The sequence below is a fragment of the Chenopodium quinoa genome, unplaced genomic scaffold, assembly GCF_001683475.1.
Source record: "Chenopodium quinoa cultivar QQ74 unplaced genomic scaffold, ASM168347v1, whole genome shotgun sequence".
Classification (NCBI taxonomy): domain Eukaryota; kingdom Viridiplantae; phylum Streptophyta; class Magnoliopsida; order Caryophyllales; family Amaranthaceae; genus Chenopodium; species Chenopodium quinoa.
This window is the reverse complement of record NW_018744559.1, coordinates 1,238-27,703: the sequence shown is the minus strand read 5'-3', so window position 1 is coordinate 27,703 and position 26,466 is coordinate 1,238. Positions and strand designations below refer to the sequence as shown.

Below are 26,466 nucleotides of genomic sequence, written 5' to 3'. Positions count from 1 at the left end.
CTTGATTAGTTTAGCTAAGCCTATATCAAGTTGATTTTGTTATTCACTTGTTTTTTTGGGTTGCAAAAATAAGATCAGCCCTGCTTGGAGCTGAATCGAATATCGATCATTCGATTCCGTGCCTTGGATGTACATCTTCATTAGCAAAAAGGATCCTAGGGAGCAAAAGTTGTTCACTGCGCCATGCCATATCTGAAGCTCATATGACAGCGTCAAGCTCGGCTTGATGGCTTCTATGCTGGTTGTTGCTTCTTTGAACCAAGGGTCATCCTGTGCAAGTCGTTTTTCTGCATGACCCAAACTTATTTTGCACTATAGTGCTTGAGACTGTCTACTTCAAAATGAAGCTGATGTTGGGCTGCTGCTGCCCCCCTATCGAGTAAAAGACATCGGGCTTATGGCATCAGGAACATGTTCACTTTTCTATGGCCCAACTGGCTTGGGCTTGGGCTTGGCCTAATGAGTAGTGCTTCAGAAACATGAATTAGTGAAGGAATAATGGAAGCCCAAATGATAAATCAGGCAAGTCAATTACAAGATTTCATAGAACTATGACAGTCAAAAATTTTACAAATTCCTGTAGTGATGCACAGAAAAAATGCATTACTCAGAAAGTGATATACTTGCTCGATGAAGAAGAAACAATACTCGGATTACCTAGATATTAGTATCTAATGTTTTTGGCAACCTCAAAGAAATGAGCGACATTCTCTTCCGGCGTACCTACAACAATTCCATGACCAAGATTTAAAATGTGCTTTCTATTCCCGGCTTTTTTCACTGTATCCATTATCCGACTTGTTATAAATTCTTTTGAGCCAAAAAGCACACCGGGATCCACATTGCCTTGCACTGCAATATCAGATCCCAACCGCCTCCTACCTTCAGCCATGTCGACTGTCCAATCCAAGCTCACAACATCAACGCCTGTTAGGGGAAGCCGCTCTAGCAACCCACCAGAGCCACTAGCATAAAGTATGATAGGCAGATTTGGATGGGTCAGTTTCACAGAATCAACTATCTGCTTCAAGTATGGTAAACTGAACTCTTCAAAGTCTACTGGGCTGAGTTCAGTTGCCCAAGAGTCAAAGATCTGAACTGCTTGTGCACCATGATCAGCTTGATACTTGACATACTTTGCCATAGATGTTGCGAACTTTTGAAGGAGAGCGTGCAAAACCTATAGCAGCAATATTTAGTGGTCAGACAAAACAGAGATTTTGTTCCTCCTGCACACTTACATAAAAACTACAAGCTAATTTGGAATGCATATTAATATTACCTTAGGTTCAGAAAAAGCCAGTCTCTTAATTTTGCTGAAGTGTTTTGATGAACCACCTTCAACTACATATGATGCCAGCGTAAAAGGAGCCCCAACAAAACCAAGAACAGCAGCCTCATTGCCCACCTGAGGAAGAGAATTTACAAATAAATATGCTGGAAAATGGTAGATATATATATATTAATGATGTGTAATTAGAATGCCATGTTACATCATATTTGTTCAACAAGTCTGTCAATACTTAAAAGAAAATTGCAAGTCAGATATTAATTGCATCTTCAAATTAGCTTCCTGAATCTCTAGCCTCTGTGCGCACTTGCTAACTATTTTCTATTACATTTCCATGTTTAATGGGCTAGAAAATGCAGCTTGTTCATTATGAGGTCAATAGTCAATACATCAGTATAAGTGAAATGCCAGTTGTTTAATTTTACTCGATTCACAATTTCACAACTACATCCAAGCCATAACGGTTTCTAGATCTCAGCTGCCAGGAGGGTGGGGGCGATTTGAAAGGTTATGAATCGATTAAAATGTTATATTGCTAGTTCAATTTACGTTTCATAGTGATAGTAATTTCCAAACAGAAAGCAATGGTGATGATTATGGATGGGACAGAGCATGGCACTATAGTATGATGTCGTTAACAGCCAAAGGTGCACTCACAAACAAAGGAGATAGAGAGTATGGATGGGACAGAATATGGCACTATAGTATCACATCGTTGACAGCCAAAGGTGCACTCACAAACAAAGGAGATAGATGCTAGGAGTCTGACACTAGAATACAGTCTTGCACGTACAAGTCTAAGGAATGATAATTATAACTGTCAAAGGGAAAATTGGACATCTTAGAGAGGAGCAGAGGACGATAACTTCAACATACATTTATATGACTAAAGGCAGCTAAAGCCCCCTCCCTAATGCTCAAAGAAAATATATAAAAAAAAAAGAAGTTTGCCACTCATCTTCACAAGGGTTCTACCCACAAAATCAAAGAAATATTCTAAGAAATTTGGTTTCCCTGTGTTTATAAAAAGGTTATATCATCATGAGTTGCCATATGCCCATACGAAGGGTTTAATAGATTACAATGCTTAAAAATTAGAGCATAAATGAAATGTGATTAAATATAAACAAAACAAAATGAACATAAGAGCAGTGAGGAACATGCAATACCTCCTTCCGCAAAATGGTTAAGGCTTCTCCAACATATGGAACTGACTCCTCAGGAACAAACTCTCTAACTACATCAACATCATTCTGAGTGGATAGAGGATCGAATATGACAGGACCCTTTCCTTTCACAATGTCAAATGGTATATTCATTCCTGCTAATGGGGTCAAAATGTCTGAAAACAATATAACCTGCCAACACAGAAGATTAGCCATCAGAATATAAGCAAAAGCACATCAGGTATACTGTCTAGACAAAGGTTTTAGAAAGTGGCAGAGATGTCTATCTGTAGAAGGTGGACACTAATATTAGCAGGAACTTACTCCATCAGGCTTGAAAACTTTCCATGGTTGCAAGGATATTTCTACAACTAGATCAACATTTTCTGATCTTTCACGAAATGAAGGATGCTTCTCACATATAGCTTGGTAGCTCTGAAAACACAAAGTAAGAAAACTGGTCATATATTAAGTATACATTAGATTATTCAGCAACAGTCCACATCACATAGCATGAGGAACTTAAGAAAACATAAAATATATAATTCAATCCCAGTGGATAGATTTCTCTTCTGGTGTCGATTAATAGTTTTTTTAGGCCATACAACCTTTAAATTACCTAGTACATGATTTTACATAACAAGATATTACTTTTTGAAAGAACTTAAAACCACTTATGACGTACCCTTATGAGGAACATGGCCTAGAACTTTTTGTTAAGTAAAAATAATGTGAAGAGAAAAGGGTAGAACTTTTTCATTTGAGGATTATATAGAAAACAATGCTCTGAAGCCACTATATTTTTGACAGTTTCCTGCTCCTAACTGAAGGCTCTACTGCCTTTGACCTTCCTAAGAAGTGGATCTTATCATGCATGAGTGACATTTACAGCATTTTGTCCTTATGTAGTGTACATGTTACAAGCTTAAGGCAGCATTAGAGGTTTGCGTCATCTGCTCAAGTAGGAAGACAAATTTAAATTACACCCAGACATTAAAGTTCAATGATTTTCATGCTAGGAACCCATGAATCCCATGATAAGTTGATAAATAATAATCTTTCTCATGCATACACGTAACTATACAAACAAAATTTTCAGGCATGGAACTCCGATGCAGCTACATAAATTCAAAGGCAAAATTCCCAGATCCAAACAATTGGATACCTGACTAATAAGAATTTCGACAGCCATAAGAAAAAATGACAATCCAGATTCAATCAACAAAAAAACAAAAACAGCAACTAATTAGAACACATCCAACAAAACAAAGGCATGGTAATAAACCTGCCTTCATGTATCTCCCAGCTTGCCTCATCAGCCAAACTGGGGGCCTTTCAACATCCAATCCTTTCACAGCATTTAGCAACAAGGGTTCAGCTGTAATTGCCCCCTTTGATTCTGCTACTAAACCTAAACAGCACATCAACAATAACAACAACAACAACAACAATGTCAAAGCCTTAATCTCAGAAGGACGGTCCACTGCATGAACCAATAGTCTAATTTTTAGTGTTCATCAACAAAGATCCACTAAACCTTTTTTTTTTTTTTTTTTTTTTGACACACTAAACCTAAATTCAATATCACTAAAAAATGATCAACCAAATCATGGCAAAATTCAGTAAATTACCCACTGTAAACTAGAAGCATAATTCAGCAAATATATATACAAAACTCTCAGTTGCAAAATTCCACATTAGAAAAAAACTAATCTTTTACTGAAATTTACCCCAATGAGAAATCAACAATTACCCAAAATCCCAAAAAGTCAAAATGTCCGATTTAACAACAAAAAATTAATACCCATATAAAATTTGCCTGAATTATGTCAAATGTAATCAATTGAATTAAGAGATTTAAAGAAATTACCTCCAGCAGAGCATTGAATCGAAGAGGGTTTGGAATTTGATGAAGATTGAAGTCTTGATTGGGAAATTGAATGAGCAGAGAAGGAAGATATAGAACAGCTGCCACCATAAATGCACGACATTTTAGAATTCTGGGATGAATAATTTAGCAAAAAAATTCCAGAAATTTTCTGGGTATAAAGCTTCAGTTCATCACAGTTATGTTGGGAAAGTCTCCGTCTTGTTAGTTTGAAGGGAGAATCAATCCGGAAAGATAAGGTAAAACAAATAGTTGGATTGTTACCATATCGGTATAGATAATGAATAGTTGAATCCATATGCGAAAGATCCGGATCCGTTAAGAAATCTGGGTCCGGTTAAACTACGAGGGATCTAACATATGTGGATAGCATTTACAAATTACAAACACAAAGTTTTTCAGCATTTGGACCCTTAGTAGAGTAGCATTGATACTTTTGAGGTTTGTCTAAGATAATTGGATGTTGAAATTATCGTGATTACATTATTTCACACCTAAAAATTGACAAAATTTTCATGTCAAACAGTTGGATATCGGTTCTTTGTTGTAATATGGTAATATTTCTTGAGTAGGTTATGTTATGTTTAACAACACAAAAGCATAATCTAAAATATCTTTAATTTATTGTATTTTAAAGAGAATATACTTATATTGTTGTCGACTATATTCAAAATGAAGTTAATGTAGTAAACCATGCTACGCATATCGTTTACATCTCTAAAAAAAATGATAGTTCCTCAGTACATTTCTCGACTCTTATCAAAGAAGAAGCAAATTTTAAGAGTGATGTTTCTAATACTTATAAAGTTATAATAGCTATATGTAAGAAATATAAATGCTAAAAGCTTTGTACTCCTTTATTCCCAAAGTTTATAATACTTGTATTTTGTTACAAGTTCTTGTATTTCTGTTAGAATGAGCATTAAAGTTACTGTATCTTAGATTTTGGTTAAATCTGGTGTTATCATAGCTAGAAATTCAGTTCAATGTCACAAAAGCAATAGAACTTGGATATGCCAATCTTAGTAAAATCATGATGTTATGATTCTCAGCAGCAAATCTCATCTTATCCAATTACAAGGTTTTTCATTGGATGTCACAATTACTCTTCATCAAACTACCCTACACCCCATCACACAAACAACACATACCACCAGCCCCACTCTAAGTAATTCTAGATGTCCACAAATTGACAAAATAAAATTTCAACTTCACTGAAAATACAAGTATTAAAACTTGAAAGCTTTGTCCCTAAATGGATCAGCAGGTAGGTTATGGTAATTCAAATTTATGATTGAATCGATTTCTTGTTAATCTTCAAGTCATAAAAAATTTTAGGCCAAAAAATCATGTTAAAAATCCTTAATTTTAGACAATTTGGAGTCCATGCTTGAATTTGAGTCCTTTTTTTTAGCGAGAAAATGCTAAATTCTAGTATCAAATTTTGAAGCTGTCCGAGAACAGATCAATAGATTTTGGAACATCGCATCTAAACAAGACTACATTGCTAAAACTTGTAATGTACATTGAACAACAAAGTATATACATGCATTCTACAACATACAAGACTTGAATGAGAGAAGGATGGGGAGAGACTATGCTTCTTAAAAGACAACAGAAGATTAAACAGAATGAGACAGGTGACTACTCAAAAAATGGTATCAGTAGTAAGCTTTCTTTTTGGAGGACTTTTCTCTATAATCTGTTTCTGTAAATCCATGAAATTAGAACCCTTGTGTGCAAATAATCTCCGCAGATTTATGACCGAGAGCTCACTGAAGTTGGCTACTGCAAGATCAGCCTGCACCAAGTCATACCTGCAAACACCAATATTAGTCACTGAATTCATTCTCCAAGCAAGCACATCTAACTCCAACCCTCCAATTAACCTTGCCGTGCCTGTGTTGGACACGTATTTACCACTTTAAATGGATATGATAACTCAGATACTTATAAAGAGTCTGATTTATGTGAGGAGTCCAAGTAACATAGTAGTCCATAAAGGCATGGCCTCCAAATCAATAATTTATGATTAATTATAGTGGAGATTTATGCAAATGCTGAGAAGTGTAAATTATTTATGCTCATTTGAAGACTAGACACCCACAGCTGAAAAATAATAGAACTAATACTCTGATCAAATTTAGTGTATACATTCTATAGAATCTTTCATGATACTTACGCAGGGTGAGCACCAATAAGAGCTACAGCCATCATTGTACAGTTATGAGCAGCTGTCACACCTCTTGGGTCATCCTCAAAGACGATACACTTTGAAGGTTTCCTATCCAACTGCAAGAAAAATTATTAGCAGGATTAATTAACAGACACTGAATATATAGCAATTGCAGACAACAAAATTTCATTGTGCTATAGGCTAAAATAATCATAACCTTGTATCTTGTCTTAAAATTACTTATGAAAGGAAGTGCTAGTAAAAGTTGAAAAGGGCCAATATATCTCAAAAGATGAAATAATTCATTCAATGAGATCAAATAAGTTGTACTCAGTCCTGTAGACCGGGTATCTATGAGCTAGAAGTAGAGAAAAATCAGGTAATTGTATGGTAACCTCACCACCATAAAGGTCAAGATTTCAATTGCAGTCATCAACAAGATTTGAAAAAGTAAAGCAGACAAAGGATATTAACAGAGTTTCTCTGTACACTGTACAGAGAGTTCCTACCTTTACAGCCGCAGAGAGAAATCTATGGGCCATTGCCTCCATGCCGTCTTCTTCACTCACTATGGCCTGCAATGTGAAAATATATCAGTTGGAAGACAACTTCCTTAAACAACCGCAACTATTTAGTAAATGACGAAAAAGATGCCACCAGAAGGTCCAGAATATTATATGAGAGAAATAAAACTCATCACTGGGACAAGTTCAATATGCACTCCCAAAATCTCAACTTTATCCCAGCAGGCCTCACTTGGAAGGATGAGTAACACTACTACCTTCATCTTTCTCGTTCTTCTGCCCTGTGCCCCCCCTCTCGTTGAAGCAAATACAGTAAGAACCGTCACCACTCACCACACTGTTGCTTTTCATTATTACAGTACAATAATCACCGACACAAACAAAATCAACCAGGTACCTGAAAGTATTTCTTGATTCCCATCCTATCTAGAGCTTCAACCATGATTCTTCTGTCAAGATTTGAAACAATTGCACAAGGTATACGAGCTGTTGACACTGCCTCCAGCCATTCTTCAACACCTTCCAAAGGTCTATCAAGCTGAGAACATGGTAAAAAAATGAATATCTAGACTAGAGAAGAATCCCCACCCCACCAAAAAAAAAAAAAAAAAAAAAAAAAAAAGCGAAAAAACTCACCTTGAGAAGATTCTCATAATACAAATGTGAAAGTCGCATCTTTAGCAAATATACATCAGTTTCTGATTTCTCCCACTGCAAAACCTAAAAGGTTTGAGAAGGTTAGTGTTTTACACATCAGTTGGACTCTGCACAATTTGCATTCTCCAAGAAAACATAGAAATAACTTGTATCTCCTCTTCCCAACTCAGGTAAGTAAACAAATGGCACGAGTGTGGTTTGAACATTAACAAGACAGCACAATAGTATCTTTATACAAAATTAAGTTTCCTTCAATCTAAGCTTGTCTTAAAGAGTGTAGCAAAATAAGCATTTGTCATACACAACAAAAAAACAATCAAGCCCAACAGAACAGCACCAAGTACTAAATAAAGGCCAAAGAACTGAAAGAAGTATATAAACAAAACACCACAGGAGACGTTTCTGAGATGTGCATGTGTGTATGAGGAAGACTCGTGGTTCAAAATGTTGTGACAACCTCAGTTTTGAGATGTTTCAAAGAACGGAACTTTTAAATATTCAGGGAGATATTTTTTCAAATTCCAAAAAATCAGAACATGGAGATGCCTGGATGTATACATATCAATTAATCAATGACAAAACCAGTAGGATCCTCCAAGGTCAACTAGAAGATTGACAGGCTATCTGCAAAAACTCAAAAGACAGAAACTAGTCACCCAATCACTCATAAACAAGTTATTTAACTAGTTATTTTGAAATTAATTGTCAGGCAAGTTTTCTAGCCATATCCTATCTCCTTTCAAAGGGAAAAAAATGTTCCACAAAAATAAGCATAACTTTGTCGCTGGCTTTACTTATTCAGTAATTAACTTGAAATTAATAGTCTTTGGACATCTGATAATTGAAAAACAATATCATGATCCATGTAAGTGCATCATAAGCACCATCTATATAGAAATTTTCATTGATTGTAAACCTCAGACCTTATTAAGCACATGATCAGGACCTGAGTAAAGCATCAGCCTTTGAGTACCAGCATCCTCGGGAATTTCTTTTCCTGCAAAGAAGAAAAACACAGAAAAAGAGACCAATTAGAATAGCACCAAATAAATGTAAGATCAGTGATAGAATCTATTTTCTTCCTCTACCTTAAACTCTTCAACAACAAATTGAAGCATAGATATTTTTTAATTCCTATGGAATCAATCTCCACAATAGGTGAAGCATAGATATACATCATACTAATTAGAAACAAATCAGGCAAATTAAAATTATCTTACCATGTATAGTATTCAGCACTCAGAGGTTCTAGGTTAACATCAAGCATACAAGTAAGGATTTCTCACATGAGATAAATACATACCCTCTTCAGAAGCAAGCTGTTTCCAAGCATTCAACTTCAATGCTCGAGTATCTGCCTGTAACATATTGAATACACTTTAGTTTGGCAAAAAATTGAATCAAGGTAGAATATGATGTGAAATTGTATCTACCACAATCAGTTGTATCACAACGTTATGAAATCGCATAAATGGGCAAATTAAGTGGAAAGAAGAAAGGAGATAAGATATTACAGAGTAGATAATACAAGCATTTGAGAGGCTTGTTCTCTCCCAAAGTGTAAGACAAAATTAACAGAAACACTAAACCAAATTCTTCCTGATTTTTCTCTCACTGATCTCCTCTTTATATAGAATTTCTCTGTACTAGATAATACAAGCATTTGAGGGGCTTGTTCTCTCCCAAAGTGTAAAACAAAATTAACAGAGACACTCAATTAAATTCTTCCTGAATTTTCTCTCACTGATCCCTTTATATATAATTTATCCGTGTAATTAATTGACTTCCTTCCTCTTGAAGCTAATGCTAACAATATACTTCATATTATGCATTGGCGCATTGCCTTCATTATTCTTCCCCAGTAGACCAGTCTATTACACATAACTTCATCCCAAGATGAATAGCCATATAGGTAGTGCTATACTTGAAATTAAATTATCAGATATCTATTTGAAACTGAAAGTCTTAGAGCAACTATGTCACTACATATTTCAAGAAATTTTTTTCCTAAATTGGAACATATAGAAGGCAACAGAATGTTTCAGAGGCAATAGATTCTCTCAGAAGTACAAAAGTAGATAACAATGAGATCCTTTTTCAAAAAAATTTAGCTTAGAGGGTGGGATGAGCATGAAAAAAAAAAAAAAAAATTTCTAAAAAAAAAAACATAATACTTCACACGAAACAATAAGAGAGAATGGAGCTATAATACACTGTGTTAATTGTCAAGGCAAGTTTTCTAGCCATATCTTATCTCCTTTCACAGGGAAAAAAATGTTCCACAAGAATAAGCAAATTTCAATCACATTTTACATTCCTGAACTAAATTCCGCCTTTTTGTTGGATTAACGAAGGTTTGCAAGCATAACTTGTGAACAAAAATGATTAACACAAAAAACAAACTAATGAAAAGGGAATATACCACAACATTGTCCCAAGAAAAAATAAGTCCAAAAGCTTCATCGGGTTTCATGGCATATCGTATTCTTTGAAGAAACCCCTCTTGCAACTTGTCATTCAAAAAATCCTAACAACAATGGAAATAAAATGAGCAATACATAATGCCACAGAAAATAAAATTCGACAAAATTGAGTTTCATCGACGAACAAAAAAACTTAGTATTAACACTCCTATTACACACATAAAAGAAGAAGTATTTTAATTGTGTTTTCTTACCACATCAACTTTTAAGGGTCCATCAGGCCTGAATGTCTCAAAACCCTCTCCATATTCAGCTCCAATAGCCTGAATATCCAAAATTATTGCTTCAATTTTGCACAAATTACATAATTCATACGAAATATATGCACAAATAATTACAAATCATGGGAATATAGAACACTCTAAAATAATTAAAGTAACCGACTCAAATAGCACAAAATACATTAAATTTCATAAACCCAGAAACCCCTTCTGAGATTTTTCACACTAAAGACTCAAAAACCTCAATTTTTCCAAATTCAATCCAAACCCACTTATAATTATAAACTAATTTCTCAAATTTAACTGAAAATTTGACATTCAACCAATATACAAGTATTAAAATTAAACCCAAAAAAAAAAAAAAAAATCACATACCTCTTCCTTAAAATATTTTCCCGGGAGAAAAGGGAGCTCATTAGGATCAAAATTACAAGCGTTTCTAATCAACAAACGCTGTTTATTTGGATTCTGACGCCTCAATCTCTGCTTTTCCAAAACAACAATGAAATTTAGCAATTTAAAGAACATTAAATCATAGAAAAAATCAAAAACAACAATAACTAAAAAAAATTAATATTTATAATATTACCGGTAATTTGAAGTTGGTGAGAAATTGAGAGTCAGACAGAGCAGAAGAAGAAGAGGGTCTCTGGGGAAGTAAAGCAGAACCTCTGATAATATTGCAGCACTCCATTTTTTTAGCTACTCTATCAATTTCTGGAGTTTAAAGTTGTTTATTAAATTTTTTATTTATTTTTACAAAATTCGACCTTTCCAGGATTTTTATTTTATTCTACTATAAAGGCTTTATTATGGATACGAGTCATTAAAGAACTTGGGCTATCTTGGACGAGAGATTGTTGTATAACCCGGGTGCATTGTACACTTATATGTATTTTGTTCTTATTTTGATGATTGTTTTTCATTTAATTATCAAATGAACAGCAAAAACTCCTGTGTTGGGTGTACGGTGCATCGGGGTGTATATAACAAATTCTAATCTTGGACCTAATGTAATAATTATTGGACCTATTCACATTTTTTTTGTTTACAGTCTTGTAAGAGTAATGGAGTCTTGGCTAACAACTCCTGTGTTGACGGTGTCGAGTCCAGTGACCTCGAGTACTTTGTATTATGCTCTCGAGAATACGATTTATAATAGTGTGTGAATATTTTATGTGTGCTTACTTTACATGTTGACTTAATGTATAATTCATATCATCTTAAGTGGTATTATCACGTGTTAATTATTAGTAGAAAGATGTTTATTTATGAGACATGATGTGTGATAAATTAGTGATTAATGAACTTATATAATGTCCATCTACATTCACATGCCTCATTTTAGTGTGATTGGTGCTCTTTGTGCTCTCGTAGTAATGATATAATTTGTGCGATGTAACTTCACTTCAGGCCCTCTTTTTGTTCAAATCTTTTTCATTCCCTTTGGTGGGAGATGCCATAAAAATGTTACGCCAGCACAAAGTAATGCAATTTGGGACCAAGTGAATAATAGAGTAGTCTAGACATCAATACGACTTCAAGATTTGAAATTGAATCTTATTTACATCATTTCACTTCGTGACTTACTCTACGTCAAAAAATTAAAATGCATGCTTTTATAACCGAAGTTAAGAAATTCGATTAACTTCATAAATCATAAGTTATAATCATATGGCGATGCAGTCTTGCCAATCAATAAACACCAACACACCACTACTTAAGAGTTTAAGTACTCTCTTGTACAAAATGGAGTACTTAAAAAAACTTTACAGTGCTTAATTGGAGCAAAATCCACCATAAAATGGCCCAATTACTACTACTAATTAGTACTAAATCATAGATCAAAAGCCAGGGAAAACATATAAACAGCAAACACAGCAAACCCTGTACATGATTTCCTAGTAGAATATACAATAGCCAACAAGACTTGCCTTGGTGAAAGTAGGCTAGCTACCCAAAACAAAGAGCATAAGCTTCTCTTCATTTCAAATAAGCCGATCCTACATTGATCTAGAGATAAATTTTGTCGAAGCAGAAACAACTTAGTGCATTAGAGCACCTTTTGCAATTCCACACGTTAAAAGGTTCTTCTTCGTCTTCTGAGCAATAATCGTCGTAGTTGACATAGCCACCATTCTGCTAATGTCAAAGGGAACAGAAGAAGTAAGAACAGAAACAAATGTACTTCAAAAACATGTGATTTAAGTAGAAAAAAGGGAATACCTTATTGCATTTTGCTGAATCTGCTTCATCATCACCTTCCTGCATAAATCATTATGTTTTTAATCAGAAGGTTATATAGTAAAGATTAATACTCAGTCCGCAGAAAAAATCCAAGGATGTAAGGATGAATCATGAATAGCAGCAATCTTAAGTCATGCTATGACACTCAGTTTGTTAGATTCAATGCTTTCATGTTTCTGGCAATGTTTAAACACTGTTAAGGCTTAAGGTGTTACGAACATACGATGATTTCAGAAGGTTACAGAAGCCAGAATGTCAGGGTCAGACAGCTTGAAGAATTCAGCTAGGATATCTAGGATTGAAAGAATCAGATTTTATACCTCGTTTTAGTCTGTCTTCGTATATTCACCTCAATAAACACACAACATTGATTGAAACTAAAGATCTATGCTAAATTCTTCTTAGTTTACACGAACAAGAACGAGTTTTGAGTGACTCCATCTCACACTTATTTATTACGAAATATGTGTCATTAAAAGACATCGCCTGAAAAAGTAACTAGTCACTCTTAAAATTAAAATAATCACCATCAGCATGTCTCATACAAGATTTTGTCGACTTGTGAAACCAATTGCCTCCATCTTTACCTCAGATGCAGAGGTTCACTTTATATCACTAGCAAAAAGTTCTTGTTTTAGCCCATTTGAGGTTCAAATCACACATAGCATATTATCTAGCTTAAAGAATATACTCTAGAATCTTCATTTTCCATTCATTGCATTACAGAAAGTCATACAAAAAGATCCTACAACAAATGTTACTCTTTAGTCCAAGAATCACCCCCACCCTCCTTATCTATCATTTTGAAAATGCTCTTTCTCACACACCTCAAACCAACAATTCGCTCTCGCTCGCCGACTAATAAGGCCTCATGTTCTTCTACTTAAACACACAAATCACTGGTTTAGAAACTTACTTGAGACAGTTGAATTTCTTCTTGGTGTATAACATTCAAATAAGCATTTTCCACTTTTTGAGACTCGCAAACGTATGGCCATTGCTCCTATACAATCAAATTAGGAAACATCTTAGTTAACAACCCAAAATTTTCAAAATACAACTATAAACTAAAAGCAACAAATCATGTCATAATTACTTTTTTTTTTTCAGTAATTCACATTTCACAATATTAATTACTTCTATAAGCATAAAAGGGTCATATACCTTAGTTGACATCTTCTTCCATTTCTCAAAAGCTTCTCGATTAATCTCAATCAAGGGTCGACCCTTTCAAGATTTTGCATAACTTTCCCTGAAAAAACCCAAGTTAAAATATAACTCTAGTCGATGTATATACTCCATATGTCCAAAATTAATAGTCGCATTGGTAACATATATAACTTAAATTAACAACGTGACAACTAAATTGGGACGAATAGAATGATATTTAGCAAAAGCGGAGATTAGTAATTACATGAAGAAGACAAAAGGTGATCCAGGTTGCTGAGAAATGTTGTTCGTTTTGGAAATTATTAAAGGCTTGGTTTTTTCTTTCAATTTCTTCTTCACATTCTTCTTTACATTGCACTCATGCATGTCTATCAATGCTACTGGCACTGAACCTCCACAATCATCACTACAATTTTTTTTTTTAAAATTAAAAAATTACAAACAAACAAAATAATTTTTAAAAAATAAAAATTAAAAAAAAAAATGAAGGATTCTGGCATAGACAATTACCATTTCATGAAGGCGCTACCGTCGGCGGCGCGGCTGAGGAGGGCGAACCCTTTTGCGAGATCTAGGAGGGTTTGGCATTGGAGACGTAAAACAGATAAGTTATGGAGTTGAGGATTGTTTTTATTTATGCAATGAAAATTGAAATGGTTAAATTTGTTTTTAAAAGAGTTAAAATACTAGTATGTGAAGAGTGGCAAATAAAAATTTAGGTGAAATTTTAAAAATTTCCCGGCAAAAGGGGTTTTAAAGATGCGCCAAAAGGATAAAAAAAATGCTTATTTCATGGAAAACCGTGAAATTAAAATGGAAATGGAAAGCATGTAGGGTTGTATATATTGGTTTTAAATTTAACTTAGGTTTGGGCCGTTTTGATTTTATAGTTGGACTATTTTGGACTGTTATTATAATGGAATATTTTGTAGCTTGGGCAGGCAATTTATTAGCTGGACTCCCGGACCTTGGTGCAGCTAGAACTGGCTGGTCTGACATTCATTCAAACATCATAAATTGCTTCTACTTGTCTTGGTAAAATTTGTATTTCTCTTGGTGAAATCATCAATCAATGCGAGTTTTTTATTCAAATGAACATAAAATGAACGATTCACTCATTATACCTTTTCAGAGTTCGTTTACGTTTAAATTATTCAATATGTCACTACTTCAATTAAGACATAAGAAGGATAATATGCTTGAGCTATTAGAAAGAGTATTTAAGTTTTCTTCGGGTGATAAAAATCACGTCATATTCCTTAATTACGAGATATTGGAATACGACCACAACTAATTCTTGACAAAATAAACAGCTGACATTTGACTCGAGCAAAGGTTATACAGCCATAAATAACACATGATCGATATAAATTCACACTCCTGATACAAGTACAAATCAGATAGAGCAACCCCTTTACATAAGCATATAAGTAGCATGAACAAACACCACACAACCAATAAGGAACACAAAACAAGCTGGTAAAGAATATGTCAGTACAAGAAATACAGCAACAATGTTCATCTATTCATCTTCTCCTCGCCAAAAATTCAAACTCTGAATCTTATTTTTACTCTGCTTTGACATAGGAAGTGAAATATGCACAAACCGAAGAGCCTTTCTCTTGGAGAAGAAATTCTTCCCTTCATTACCATCTTTCTCTCTTCTCTTAGGCGGCGGAGTTGATTCTCCTCTATGTCGTCGTAACATCTGATTCAACGACACCCTTTGCCTCCCTCCCCGCCCCCTCCCCTGCCCTCACCAACACTTTCTTGCCTGCCAACCTCTAAATCATCCCTCAGAACAAGTTTCCTGCTCAAAATGTCGCCTATTGAAGTTGTAGCAGGCCTAGCAGCCGGCTTACATTGATCATTATTATTTCTTGTGTACTCATAATCGTTTGAATTGAGCAGCCTAGCATCCCTTCGAGGGCGTGCAGGTAAAGAGTTTCTAAATCCATCTTACTTAGTCTCTCCTCAGATGCTTCTTCAATCCTTCTGAAGGCATCTATCTGTTCCCTTCTTTTAAACAGGTTTTCAGCTTTTTGAGCTTTGTCAGTTAATGCAGAATACTCTTCAACTGAGAGACTAATTCTCCCCGGTTTTTGCTGATTATTGTAACTATCGAATGATATGCTTTCATTGGTTGATAATGCCCTGATCTCAGCTAAAGCAAGAGATTCAGCCGCCTTAGCAGCATCCTCGAGTTTCTTGGCTACAACCCACCTCATTTCTATCACTTTAAGGCTTGTTTTCGTCTGTTCGACATCTGACATTGCCTTCAGAACTTCTGATCTTGCTGCTTCAGCTGTCTTCATAAACTGCTCGGCCTCATAATTCAACTCTCGTAGCTCTCTTGATATTGCTAACGGATTAAATGATCCACCCACATTCTCTGCCTCATTCTTGATCTTCATTTCATGTCTTGCTTCATTGACAGTACGCGAATTTTGCAGTTCAACTGAGGCCTGTTCTTTCTCCATTTTCTTACTGAGAGCCTCAACAGAAGCGCGAAGTTCAGCAAGATCATTGGTGTTCTGATAAAGGTTGTTTTTTGCTTGCTTTAATTCCATCATAATCAGTCCAGCAGCAGTTGATGGAAACAAGTTCAATTGCTCTTCATTCTTGACTGCTGGCTTTTCAGTGGAATCAACAGGATACTTGTTCACATACTCGTGATTCGGGTGGATACTTGCCTTTCAAAACTCGAGCATGAGTTTGATGTGCATTGATCAAGAGCTTCATCTTTTGGCACTTTCAACTTTAGCTCTTCTACAAGCCTTTTGGTTAACTCGAGTTCTTTCAAGATTTCATGTGTTTCTTGTTCTTTTCTTTGAAGATCTTTCAACATTGTTGCTGCTCTTTCATCAAGTTTATGCTGTCAATCAGAATATACTAATCAGAAGTGATTACAAGAAACTGAAAAAACATGCTTTATATATGACATGAAAAATTACAGCAGTATATTTAGGTAGTCATGAATATACTTAAGGATAGCTTAATTATGTCCTATATATATGTGAGAACATTTTTGTAGTTATTAATTAAGAGTTTCATACAATTGTTACTATGCAAGATATATATCGAGGAAACGACTATAATATAACTAAAATGTCAAAACCCCGGATGATTTTGCAAATCTTATATACGAATACGGAGTATATAAGAAGACTATGACTTCTAAAGCCAAGTAATTTGTCATCACGAGTTTCAAAAAAGAAAAAAAAAAAAGAAAAGAAAAAAAAGAGAAAAAACATTGTTGAAATCTTCTAGTGAGAATCTATGTGGGAAAAGTTACAAAAAAATGTCTCAATTATCAAATAACCAAAAATTGCTTTATGTTATGTCTCCTTTTATTTTTTTAGTTTTTTTCTTAAAGTTTCGTAATAGTCTTACCAGCCTCAAATTTGTGTTTGTTCCTTTTGTTTTTGGTCCATTTAAGCTTTATTACAAAATACAGTGTATTCCACTCTATAAGGATAACACGGATTCATTCCCTTTTGTTTTTTAGTCTTTTAACAAAAATAAATTTCTTCTTCCTCATCATTACCAGCCAAGTTGACTTTAGCCTCAAACTTTGTTTCACTCGTTCTACATGAATTTAGTTACTCCACTCTTTATACTACACGGATTTATTATTAAAACATTGACGATGTTAAGCAATAATTTGAATTAATAGCATGAACAACTTAACTCGGATGGACTTCATTCCGAAAAAAGACAATGCCTAGTGGTGTTATGTGTACTTACATATATGATATATATTCCTCACTATGCAAGTATGAATTATCCCTTGAAAGTACTTACTGAACTCTAATTAATTAGATAATTCTTACATAGTGATAGTTGTCCTTGTTGTTATTAACTTATTATCCCTTGATTAAAAGTTCACCGCTTAAATAATTAAAATACAATTGAACATATCATTTTTGTTCAGGGCTTCTTTTGTGCACGCTTATCATAGCTAAGTTTTATATCATCTATATTATACATCTAGGTACATTTATATGTACATACACCTTCTCACGTTATATATTTTCCTACTCGGATACTCTACACTAAGCATTAGAGCTTTTTATGCGAAAAGGTGCACCTTATTCCTGGGGAAATATACAAATCCTTATCAAGGTTTTAAGGTCATCACGAATATGTCGTAAATTACCAAAAAAAGTCTTGGGATTACCTTAATAAATAAAAATAAAAATAAAAAAACTCAGATCAATACAACTATATTGGTCCTTTATATTTGTCTTGACATCATAAAAATTGCCTTAGCAAAATCTTCAACCAACAACTAACCAAAATGCATAAAAATAAAAAATATCACCTTAAATGCAATTTTTTTTTTGAGGCAAACTTAAATGCAATTTAATAACTATAGAGTTTTTTCTTCCAAAAACTATAGAGTTATAATAGTAGAAGTTGTCAAGATTTAGATATACTCCGTACCAAACTAGGATAGGGACAAAAGATAATATCCCTAGTTCAAAATATCTGTCCACATTGACTTTCAACAACATAAATTATTTGAGACTTAGAGCTCAGATCTTACTTCTAACTATTAAAATTTTCTCTTGATTTCAATCACAGACATTATAATTAAGGGGTGTAATTAGCAAGTAAAAATAAATCAACTTAATTAGATAAAAAATTAGAGGACAAAAAAAAAAAAAAAACATAAACATAAACACTAGCTAAGTAGCTATTGGTAATGTCCTACGTATGCTTGAAATTCAAATAAAATTCTAGATTAAGTATGAAACATTAAAATAAAATAATAGTCACGTTAAAAGTGTAACTTGATCTAATTATTCTAGACGGAGGGAGTATGTAAGACTCTCTTATTACTTTATTAGCATTAATTGAGTACGACGATTAAATCATAAGAAGCTAACTTACAGAATTGTCATCAGTTGTGGTAGCAATAGCAGCATCAACAGCAAGTAAAGGTTGGGGGATCCAAAACCCACGACCCCCAAACCGAATGACGGCTTCTTCAACGGACATGAAAGGCGGGGACGTATCCACCACAACCCGTGGACTCGACCCTCCTAGCTCATGCAGCGTGTACGACTCTTGGTCGGATTCGTAATCCGAAGTTTGTGTTGCTGAGTCTACTGCATTTCCCACCATTTTCACCTCCAAAACAAAAATATTTTCCTAGAGTTAATTAGAGAGAATGATTTAGCAAAAAAGATGTAAAAAAATGGTGGGAATTTAAAGAGTGTTTACACGTAGTAAAGTTAGTAGTACTAGAGATGATCAAATGAATGAAGAGAGAGTGATTGTAGGGAAATAAAAGGGGAGATGATGATGATGTGTGTGTGGTCATCAATGATTGTTAGGCGAAAGGTGATTTTTTGCGTTAATGGGTCGGGTCCCCACTGACCCACTTCCACCCTCCTTTATGTTCAAACAAAGAAATATGTTATGTTATATATTATGAAAGTTAGTATTTTGGGAGCATGGAGTCCTATTTTGGTCTCGTACACATTTAATGCTACAATCACACCGCTAATTAATGTAATTCGATACCGTTTTGTGCAGGGTCTAACCATCCAAGGGGAGAGGGGGGGAAGGGGAGAATTATGTGCAAATCTTCTGCATTTAATTGATTAAGTCAACCGGGTCAATTAATAAGTAGCTCGATCTATCTTTATTAGTTATTAGCTACAAATAATTACTTTGTATTACGGAGTACTCATTATGTTCAACAGATAATAACTTTCATTTCTCAAAGGTGCAGTGTTACTTGAATCGAGAAATTTAAGATCAGAATAAGGTAATAAGTTAATAATAATACTATAGCTAAGTAGATTAACGTTAAGCTAGGAGAGATTAACATTATATCAAGATATACTGAATTTCAATCATATATTCATATATTTGTCTTGTATAGATGAATGATATTAAACTTATGATCCACAAAAAAGTACTATACTTTTTGAGTATTATATTTAATAATTGATTATACGCATATTGAACAATTAGAGGGAATCAAAATGTACGTAGGTGGAGATAGAAATACCTTTATTATATACTACATTTTATGCAAACAAAAGACAGTCAAAAAGAATGCAAGTTGAATTTCTTCAAACGATAAATAAAAGGATGTGTGACTAAAAGTTTTCTAAAGGATATATTTATTAAAGCTCTTCCTAGAAAAAGAGATGAATTTTACCATTTTCTTTACCTTTCTTTGTGAAAGGTCATGTTTTTGGCGAGCCTTACAAGTTATAATAGTTCAAGGGTAATATTACGTGAATGAGGTTAGTTATCTGATGTAAAAAAAACCAGTCATATCTGAAAATTTTATAGTAGTCATTTGAAATATGACTATCATAATGTTTTAATGGTAATGTAGTTCACGATTAACCTATTTTTCGCTAGTTAATAAATTATATTACTTTATTTTTGGTATAAAATAGTTTATTCTTCCCTCGATTTCCCTTTTGTTGTATGATTTTTATCTTGTACGCAAATACATCTAGAGGTGTACTCAAGAGATATTTTTTGGTTATGTATTCATTGTAGACTGATTCTCAAACTCATAATAAATGGCGTATACCTGGGATTTAAGATGAAGGTTCTCCTCCTCTTGTTTGGATCATAAATCACCTTGAAGCATCTCCAAGTGAAGACAAGCTAAGGAATACGCATCTTTTGCAAATGCAATTTTTTTTCCCTTTAGTTTTTAAAAGGTTAGATAGTTGCGTACATTATCTTTATTGAGTTTAAATGATGAGGGCCGGAGCAAAGCACAGTAAATAGGGGACCTCTAAAAGCGCGAGATAACCCTCTAATACATGCGTGATTTGTGGAACAAAGATTTTATTTATTTTTCTCCATATTCTTCACTAGCATTTAAAGTTTGTATTCAAATAAATGGAATAATTTTATTTTAAATAAAAAAGGTTATGCTTTTATAACATGCATGCCAATAAGGCAATCAGACTTGCCACCCACCCTTTGGTAAAGTAATGTTTTAGCCGTACCTTGGTGCAATATCTATCTTATCTCTATAGACTATATACAGTGAATTACTAAATTAGTGATTAGTGAGTCAACCTATAGATATACTAGAACTTTAAAGAGAATGAAAAATACTATAATCAAAATATATAAAACACGGAATACTCTATTCATCCCTAATTGTCATTTGTCACGTCTTTAAGGGTCATACTTCAAAAGCTTTGATCGTGAATCCTGGCTCGCTACTTTATAATAAGTCATTATATAATCATGCGAACAATAGACCTTTGCTTATTAAATTCATTTCAGTTTCTACTTTTAGAAATATGAAACTATTATGCACACATGGAGTACGAGAGTTTTGTTTTGTAAATATTTCTCTAGAGACCAAAAAGTCAAATAAGACAATATTTTAATTTATAATAAGTCATTATATAATCATGTGAGCAGTAGACCTTTGCTTATTAAATTCATTTCAGTTTCTACTTTTAGAATATCAAACTTTTATGCACACATGGAGTTAGAGAGTTTTGTTTTGTAAATATTTCTCTAGAGACCAAAAAGTCAAATAAGACAATCTTTAAAAGACGAAAGAAGTATTTTGTAATTTATAAACATGACGTTTATAAGGACCTTGACTCAATGGCGATCGTATTATTAGGTGGCCGGGATGGAGCCATGGAGGAAAACCATTGCAATCAGATCAACATAATAACATATATACGTCCATGATGCACCGGTAGCCCATAAGGGCCATATCTATCGAGTACTGATAAATGGCTTAAATTAAACCAATAAACCAGCCAGTAAATTTTTATAAGCACCAAACATTGCATCGTACATTCGTACCATTTCAATTAAAAGGATTAGTGATTGTAAAATTTACCTTCTTCGTGAAACCTAGTGAAAAATGAATAATAATGATAGCAATGCATGAAATGATGATATTGGTGGTTGAAAATGAAAAGATATGAAATCATGTGAGTTTTTAGTTATGCGGTAACATCAGCAATTATGCTTCTTAGACATTGGAAATGAGTGCATGTAATGTCTTTTAGGAGTATTTTCCTCGCTTTTATTTTATGGTAGTTAAGACATATTATCCAACTAATTACTACTCCGACTCTGTATCTCCCTCTCTAACTGTTTGCCCAATAACTTTATTTTTACTAAATCAAAATTTTTTATTTAGTGCTATCAATGAGAGAGAAAAGTGGTGAGACTATTAAATTTTGTAGAGTAAAGTTATAATCTCTATAGACATTTTTTGGTATGTGACGATCTTTGAAGATCAGAGCATCCTTAAAAAAATAATAAATAAAAAAAAAAAATGGGACAAACAAATAAAGATAGAGTGAATAATTACTACGGAGTAACCAATTTGCTGTTGGTGTAGTGGTGATTGGGGTTATACTTGATAGGGAAGATCGCGTGTTCGATCCCCACAACAATAATTGGGAGGAGAATGGAACCTAACTACCCAAATCTGATTCTTGAATCCAAATTAGCCCAAAAAAATAGAGCGGATAAAACACAAAAAAATAATTACTACGGAGTAAAATCTCCTATTCGATTTATCAGGAGACGAGGGAGGATTAATGTTCAAAGTTATATATTGACAATCATAGTGAATCTACGTGTGGAGTTAAAATAAAAATAAAAAAAAATAATAAATAAATTAAATAAATAAATAAAAGGTGATTTGTACAATAGCAGAGAGTAGCTCGTGTAGTCGTGTACAATTTGTACAATTTAATTAACCGGGCCACATCATAGGGCAATAACACTGGAAATGATGTGGAATGCACATTAATGATACAAGAGCCCAATCAAATGTATTTTGGGCCTCAAACAACTCGATTTCTTTCATTTGATAAGAGTACAGTTCAATGTGTTTTGGGCCTCAAATAGCACAACTCGATTGCCTAACCTCTTTAATAATAAAAAAAAAAAAATTGAGAAATGGTGATTAATGTCCTTAACTTATTTTTTATTTTTTTAAAAAAAGAAAGAATAAAAGATAGTGATTGGTGAGGAAGCGAAGAGGATAGAAGAGCTCAACATAGATTGTCCAAAAAAAAAAAAAAAAAAAAAAAAAACCAAAAACAAAAAAAGAGCTCAACATAGAAGCATGTGATTGGTCTTTGACTACATTAAAAAGTATAAAACCAATCAACAAATAGAGAAAATAATGAACTTTAAGAGCCAAAATTATAAATAATGTGTACGAATACCAAGACTATTATTCTTCATTTAGTATATTGCCCTAAGTTGGTAAACCACTGCTTTATAGTAGTTCATTATATATATATTAACCGTCGCTTAATGTTTCAACTGATGTTAAATAATCATAATACTACTTGATTTTACACATAATTATTTTATTTGAGAGTTTGTGTGTGGAGCGTGAAAAATAATAATATTAATGTACAAGTAATGTATGACAAATAGTATAAATTTAAAGTAGTCCATTAACGTATGAAGTCTACTAGTTCGTACATGTTATAGTGTAAATGTGGAATAATTGGATCCATGAAGGGGAAGAGAAATAATCGACTTTGCCTTATACTTCGTAAGAAACAGTTGAAAGACAAGTGATGTAATTGTTTAGAGCAAGCTAAGATATCCCTACATAATTATGTCATTCTATGGTGACTTTCAAAAAACAAAATTCATAATATGGAGTATTTAACTAAACTTTATCCTTACATTATTATGTCATTATTTTACTTTACTAAGCTAGGAAAAAAATAACTCCACAGATTTTATTACAAAATTCTATTTTTTCGGAGATAGGAAAAAAAAGGAGAGAGTATGTGTTATACTATTTTTTATCACAAATTCTTATATGTGACTAGCCACATGGTGTGGCCACTTCTAGGGGTGAAAGTAGTTTGGATAAAAACCGAAAACCGAACCAAACCGAACCGAATAAGCAATTCGGTTCGGTTTTGTTCGGTTTTCGGTTTGGATCGGTTTGAGAAAATGAAAACCGAATTATATCGGTTTGGATTCGGTTTTGGGATTTTAAAAACCGAAAACCGAACACCGAACCGAAATGTATAAGCCCCATTTCTCAGCCCATTTTCCTACGTATATATACTCAAACCCTAAATTTATAAGCCCATTTCTCAGAATCTCAGCCGTTTCTGATCTCTTTCGGTCTTTCCCTCACTAAAAGTAAAACCCTAGATTTTCCCTCATCTCTCCCTCTCACCACCTCACTCAGTCACTCCGTTCGTCCACCACCACCAATCCACCACCTCACTACTTCCTGCTTTCCTACTTACCACCTGTGGCTGTGTTCCGTTCGAGTGTTCCAACGCCGGCCGCCGCTGACCACCTGTTCGAGTGTTCCGGTATGGCGGTATGCTTTAATTTCAATATTTCATATTTCACTTCTCTTTCGTTTCTGATCTCTTTCCCTCACTAAAACCCTAGATTTTCCCTCATCTCTCCCTCTCACCACCTGTGTTCCGTTCGAGTGTTCCAACGCCGGCCGCCGCTGACCACCTGTTCGAGTGTTCCGGTATGCTTTAATTTCAATATTTCATATTTCACTTCTCTTTTCCTGCTCGAATTGCATGTTTTCTTTGTTATTTTGAATTTCAGATTTCACTTGCACTTCTCTTTTCCTGCTCGAATTGCATGTTTTCTTTGTTATTTTTGAATTTCAGATTTCACTTGCACTTCTCTTTTCCTGCTCGAATTGCATGTTTTCTTTGTTATTTTCGAACTGGTGATAGATTGTTTTCTTTGAATAGTTATTATGCTCGAATTGTATTATGCTCGAATTGATGATATTCCTTCAGAGTTCAGAATATATGTTGTTCTATTATAGTATTATGCTCGAATTGCATGTTTTTTTGTTATTTTCGAACTGGTGATAGATTGTTTTCTTTGAATAGTTATTATGCTCGAATTGTATTATGCTCGAATTGATGATATTCCTTCAGAGTTCAGAATATATGTTGTTCTATTATAGTATTATGCTCGAATTGCATGTTTTCTTTGTTATTTTCGAACTGGTGATAGATTGTTTTCTTTGAATAGTTATTATGCTCGAATTGTATTATGCTCGAAATTGTATTATGCTCGAATTGTATTATGCTCGAACTGGTGATAGATTGATTGTTTTTCATAGATTTGCATAAAAATTGTTGGTTATTGAGTGAGTTCTTTTTTCTGTTTTAAATCAGATTATCAGAATGTCCACAAATATGGATAATGTTGAAGGGAATGTCCCTATTGAGGAGCATGAATCTGACAATGAAAAATCCAAACCCAAGAGGAAGAGAATGAAGGATCGTTCCGAGGTTTGGGAGCACTTTATCAAGGAAGAAACACACACTGGAATGGAAGCACGTTGCAAGTACTGTGGTATGAGATACAAGTGTGGTACAAAGAGAAATGGCACTAGTCCATTGTGGGCTCATATAAATAGATGTCGTAAGTACCCCTATAATACTCCTAAAGAATCAAAACAAAGTTTGTTGTCTTTCAAAAGCAATAAAATTGAAAGTGGTTGTACTAGTGGATTGTCTTATGTGAAATATGATCCAACTGTAATTAGAAAAGCTTTATCTGAGATGGTTATAGTTGATGAATTGCCTTTTAAGTTTGTTGAGGGAGTAGGCTTTAAAAAATTTTGTAATGTAATGGAGCCTAGATTTCATGTCCCTTCCAGAATTACTGTGGCTAAAGATTGTTATGAAACTTTTTTAACTCAAAAAAGAAAGCTGAAATTGGTATTAAAAAATTGTAACTCAAGGGTTTCATTAACAACCGATACATGGACATCTATTCAGCAAAATTAATTACATGTGCTTGACTGTTCACTTTGTTGATAATGACTGGAATTTGCAAAAACGTATTCTGAATTTTTGTCCTATATCAAGTCATAAGGGGGAGGAAATTGGGAAAGAAATTGAGAAATGTTTGCTTGATTGGGAACTTGAGAAAGTATTTTGCATAACTGTTGATAATGCTAGCTCAAATGATACCGCAATAGGATATATGAGAAGGAAAATAAATGGTTGGAAAGCTGGGGTTCTTAAGGGTCGGTTCCTTCATATGCGTTGTGTTGCTCATATTGTGAATTTGGTTGTGTCTGATGGCTTGAAAATTGTTAATGAGTCTATTACTCGTGTGAGACAAGCTGTAAGATTCATCAAACAATCCCCTTCTAGGTTGGTAAGGTTTAAAAAATGTGTTGTGGAAGAAAAAATCAACTCTAAAAAGTTGTTGTGCCTTGATGTGCCTACTAGGTGGAATTCCACCTTTTTAATGTTGGATGCTGCTTTGGTGTTTGAGTATGCTTTTGAGAGGTACTCTGAGGAGGACCCTCATTATGTGATTGAGTTAAATGAGAGGGAGGGGAAGGGCTGCCCTACTTCTGAGGATTGGGAAACAGTCAGAAGGTTTTCTGAATTTTTACAAGTCTTTTATGATCTTACGTTGCGTGTCTCTGGGTCTTTGCATGTGACTTCCAATTTATTTTTCCATGAATTGGTGAGTGTTGCTGTCCTTTTGAAAGATTTGATGACAAATGATGATGTGGAGATGTGTCTTATGGCTACTAAAATGAAGGAGAAATATGACAAATATTGGGGTGATCCGGAGAAAAAAACATGCTGATTTTTATTGCTGTTGTGCTTGATCCTCGTTATAAGTT

General features: G+C 34.0%; 2 protein-coding genes and 2 pseudogenes across 4 annotated transcripts; all 4 read right to left on the bottom strand.

Moving 5' to 3' along the window:
* Window positions 1-470: 470 nt before the first annotated feature.
* LOC110699008 (uroporphyrinogen decarboxylase-like) lies at window positions 471-4,609 on the bottom strand. The gene is made up of 6 exons (XM_021876492.1): window positions 4,328-4,609; window positions 3,747-3,868; window positions 2,782-2,892; window positions 2,461-2,649; window positions 1,283-1,408; window positions 471-1,180 (listed from the first exon to the last, which is right to left on the bottom strand). The coding sequence occupies exons 1-6, from the start codon at window positions 4,446-4,448 to the stop codon at window positions 665-667; spliced, it is 1,185 nt and encodes a 394-aa protein (XP_021732184.1). The 5' UTR covers window positions 4,449-4,609; the 3' UTR covers window positions 471-664.
* Window positions 4,610-5,787: 1,178 nt separating this feature from the next.
* On the bottom strand, window positions 5,788-11,254 carry LOC110699006 (5-amino-6-(5-phospho-D-ribitylamino)uracil phosphatase, chloroplastic-like). 3 transcript variants are annotated; one of them, XM_021876489.1, is made up of 11 exons: window positions 10,996-11,251; window positions 10,782-10,892; window positions 10,380-10,448; window positions 10,125-10,229; window positions 9,006-9,060; window positions 8,626-8,699; window positions 7,682-7,765; window positions 7,443-7,583; window positions 7,031-7,096; window positions 6,528-6,637; window positions 5,788-6,162 (listed from the first exon to the last, which is right to left on the bottom strand). In XM_021876489.1, the coding sequence occupies exons 1-11, from the start codon at window positions 11,098-11,100 to the stop codon at window positions 5,994-5,996; spliced, it is 1,089 nt and encodes a 362-aa protein (XP_021732181.1). In that variant the 5' UTR covers window positions 11,101-11,251; the 3' UTR covers window positions 5,788-5,993. The 3 variants fall into 3 exon arrangements, with proteins under 3 accessions (XP_021732181.1, XP_021732183.1, XP_021732182.1); XM_021876491.1 differs by having other exon boundaries at window positions 5,936-6,162; window positions 7,682-7,756; window positions 10,996-11,254; XM_021876490.1 differs by having other exon boundaries at window positions 5,936-6,162; window positions 10,782-10,889; window positions 10,996-11,247.
* A 1,138-nt stretch (window positions 11,255-12,392) lies between these two features.
* LOC110699009 lies at window positions 12,393-14,341 on the bottom strand (annotated as a pseudogene).
* Window positions 14,342-15,157: 816 nt separating this feature from the next.
* LOC110699005 lies at window positions 15,158-19,034 on the bottom strand (annotated as a pseudogene).
* Between the last annotated feature and the right edge of the window lie 7,432 nt (window positions 19,035-26,466).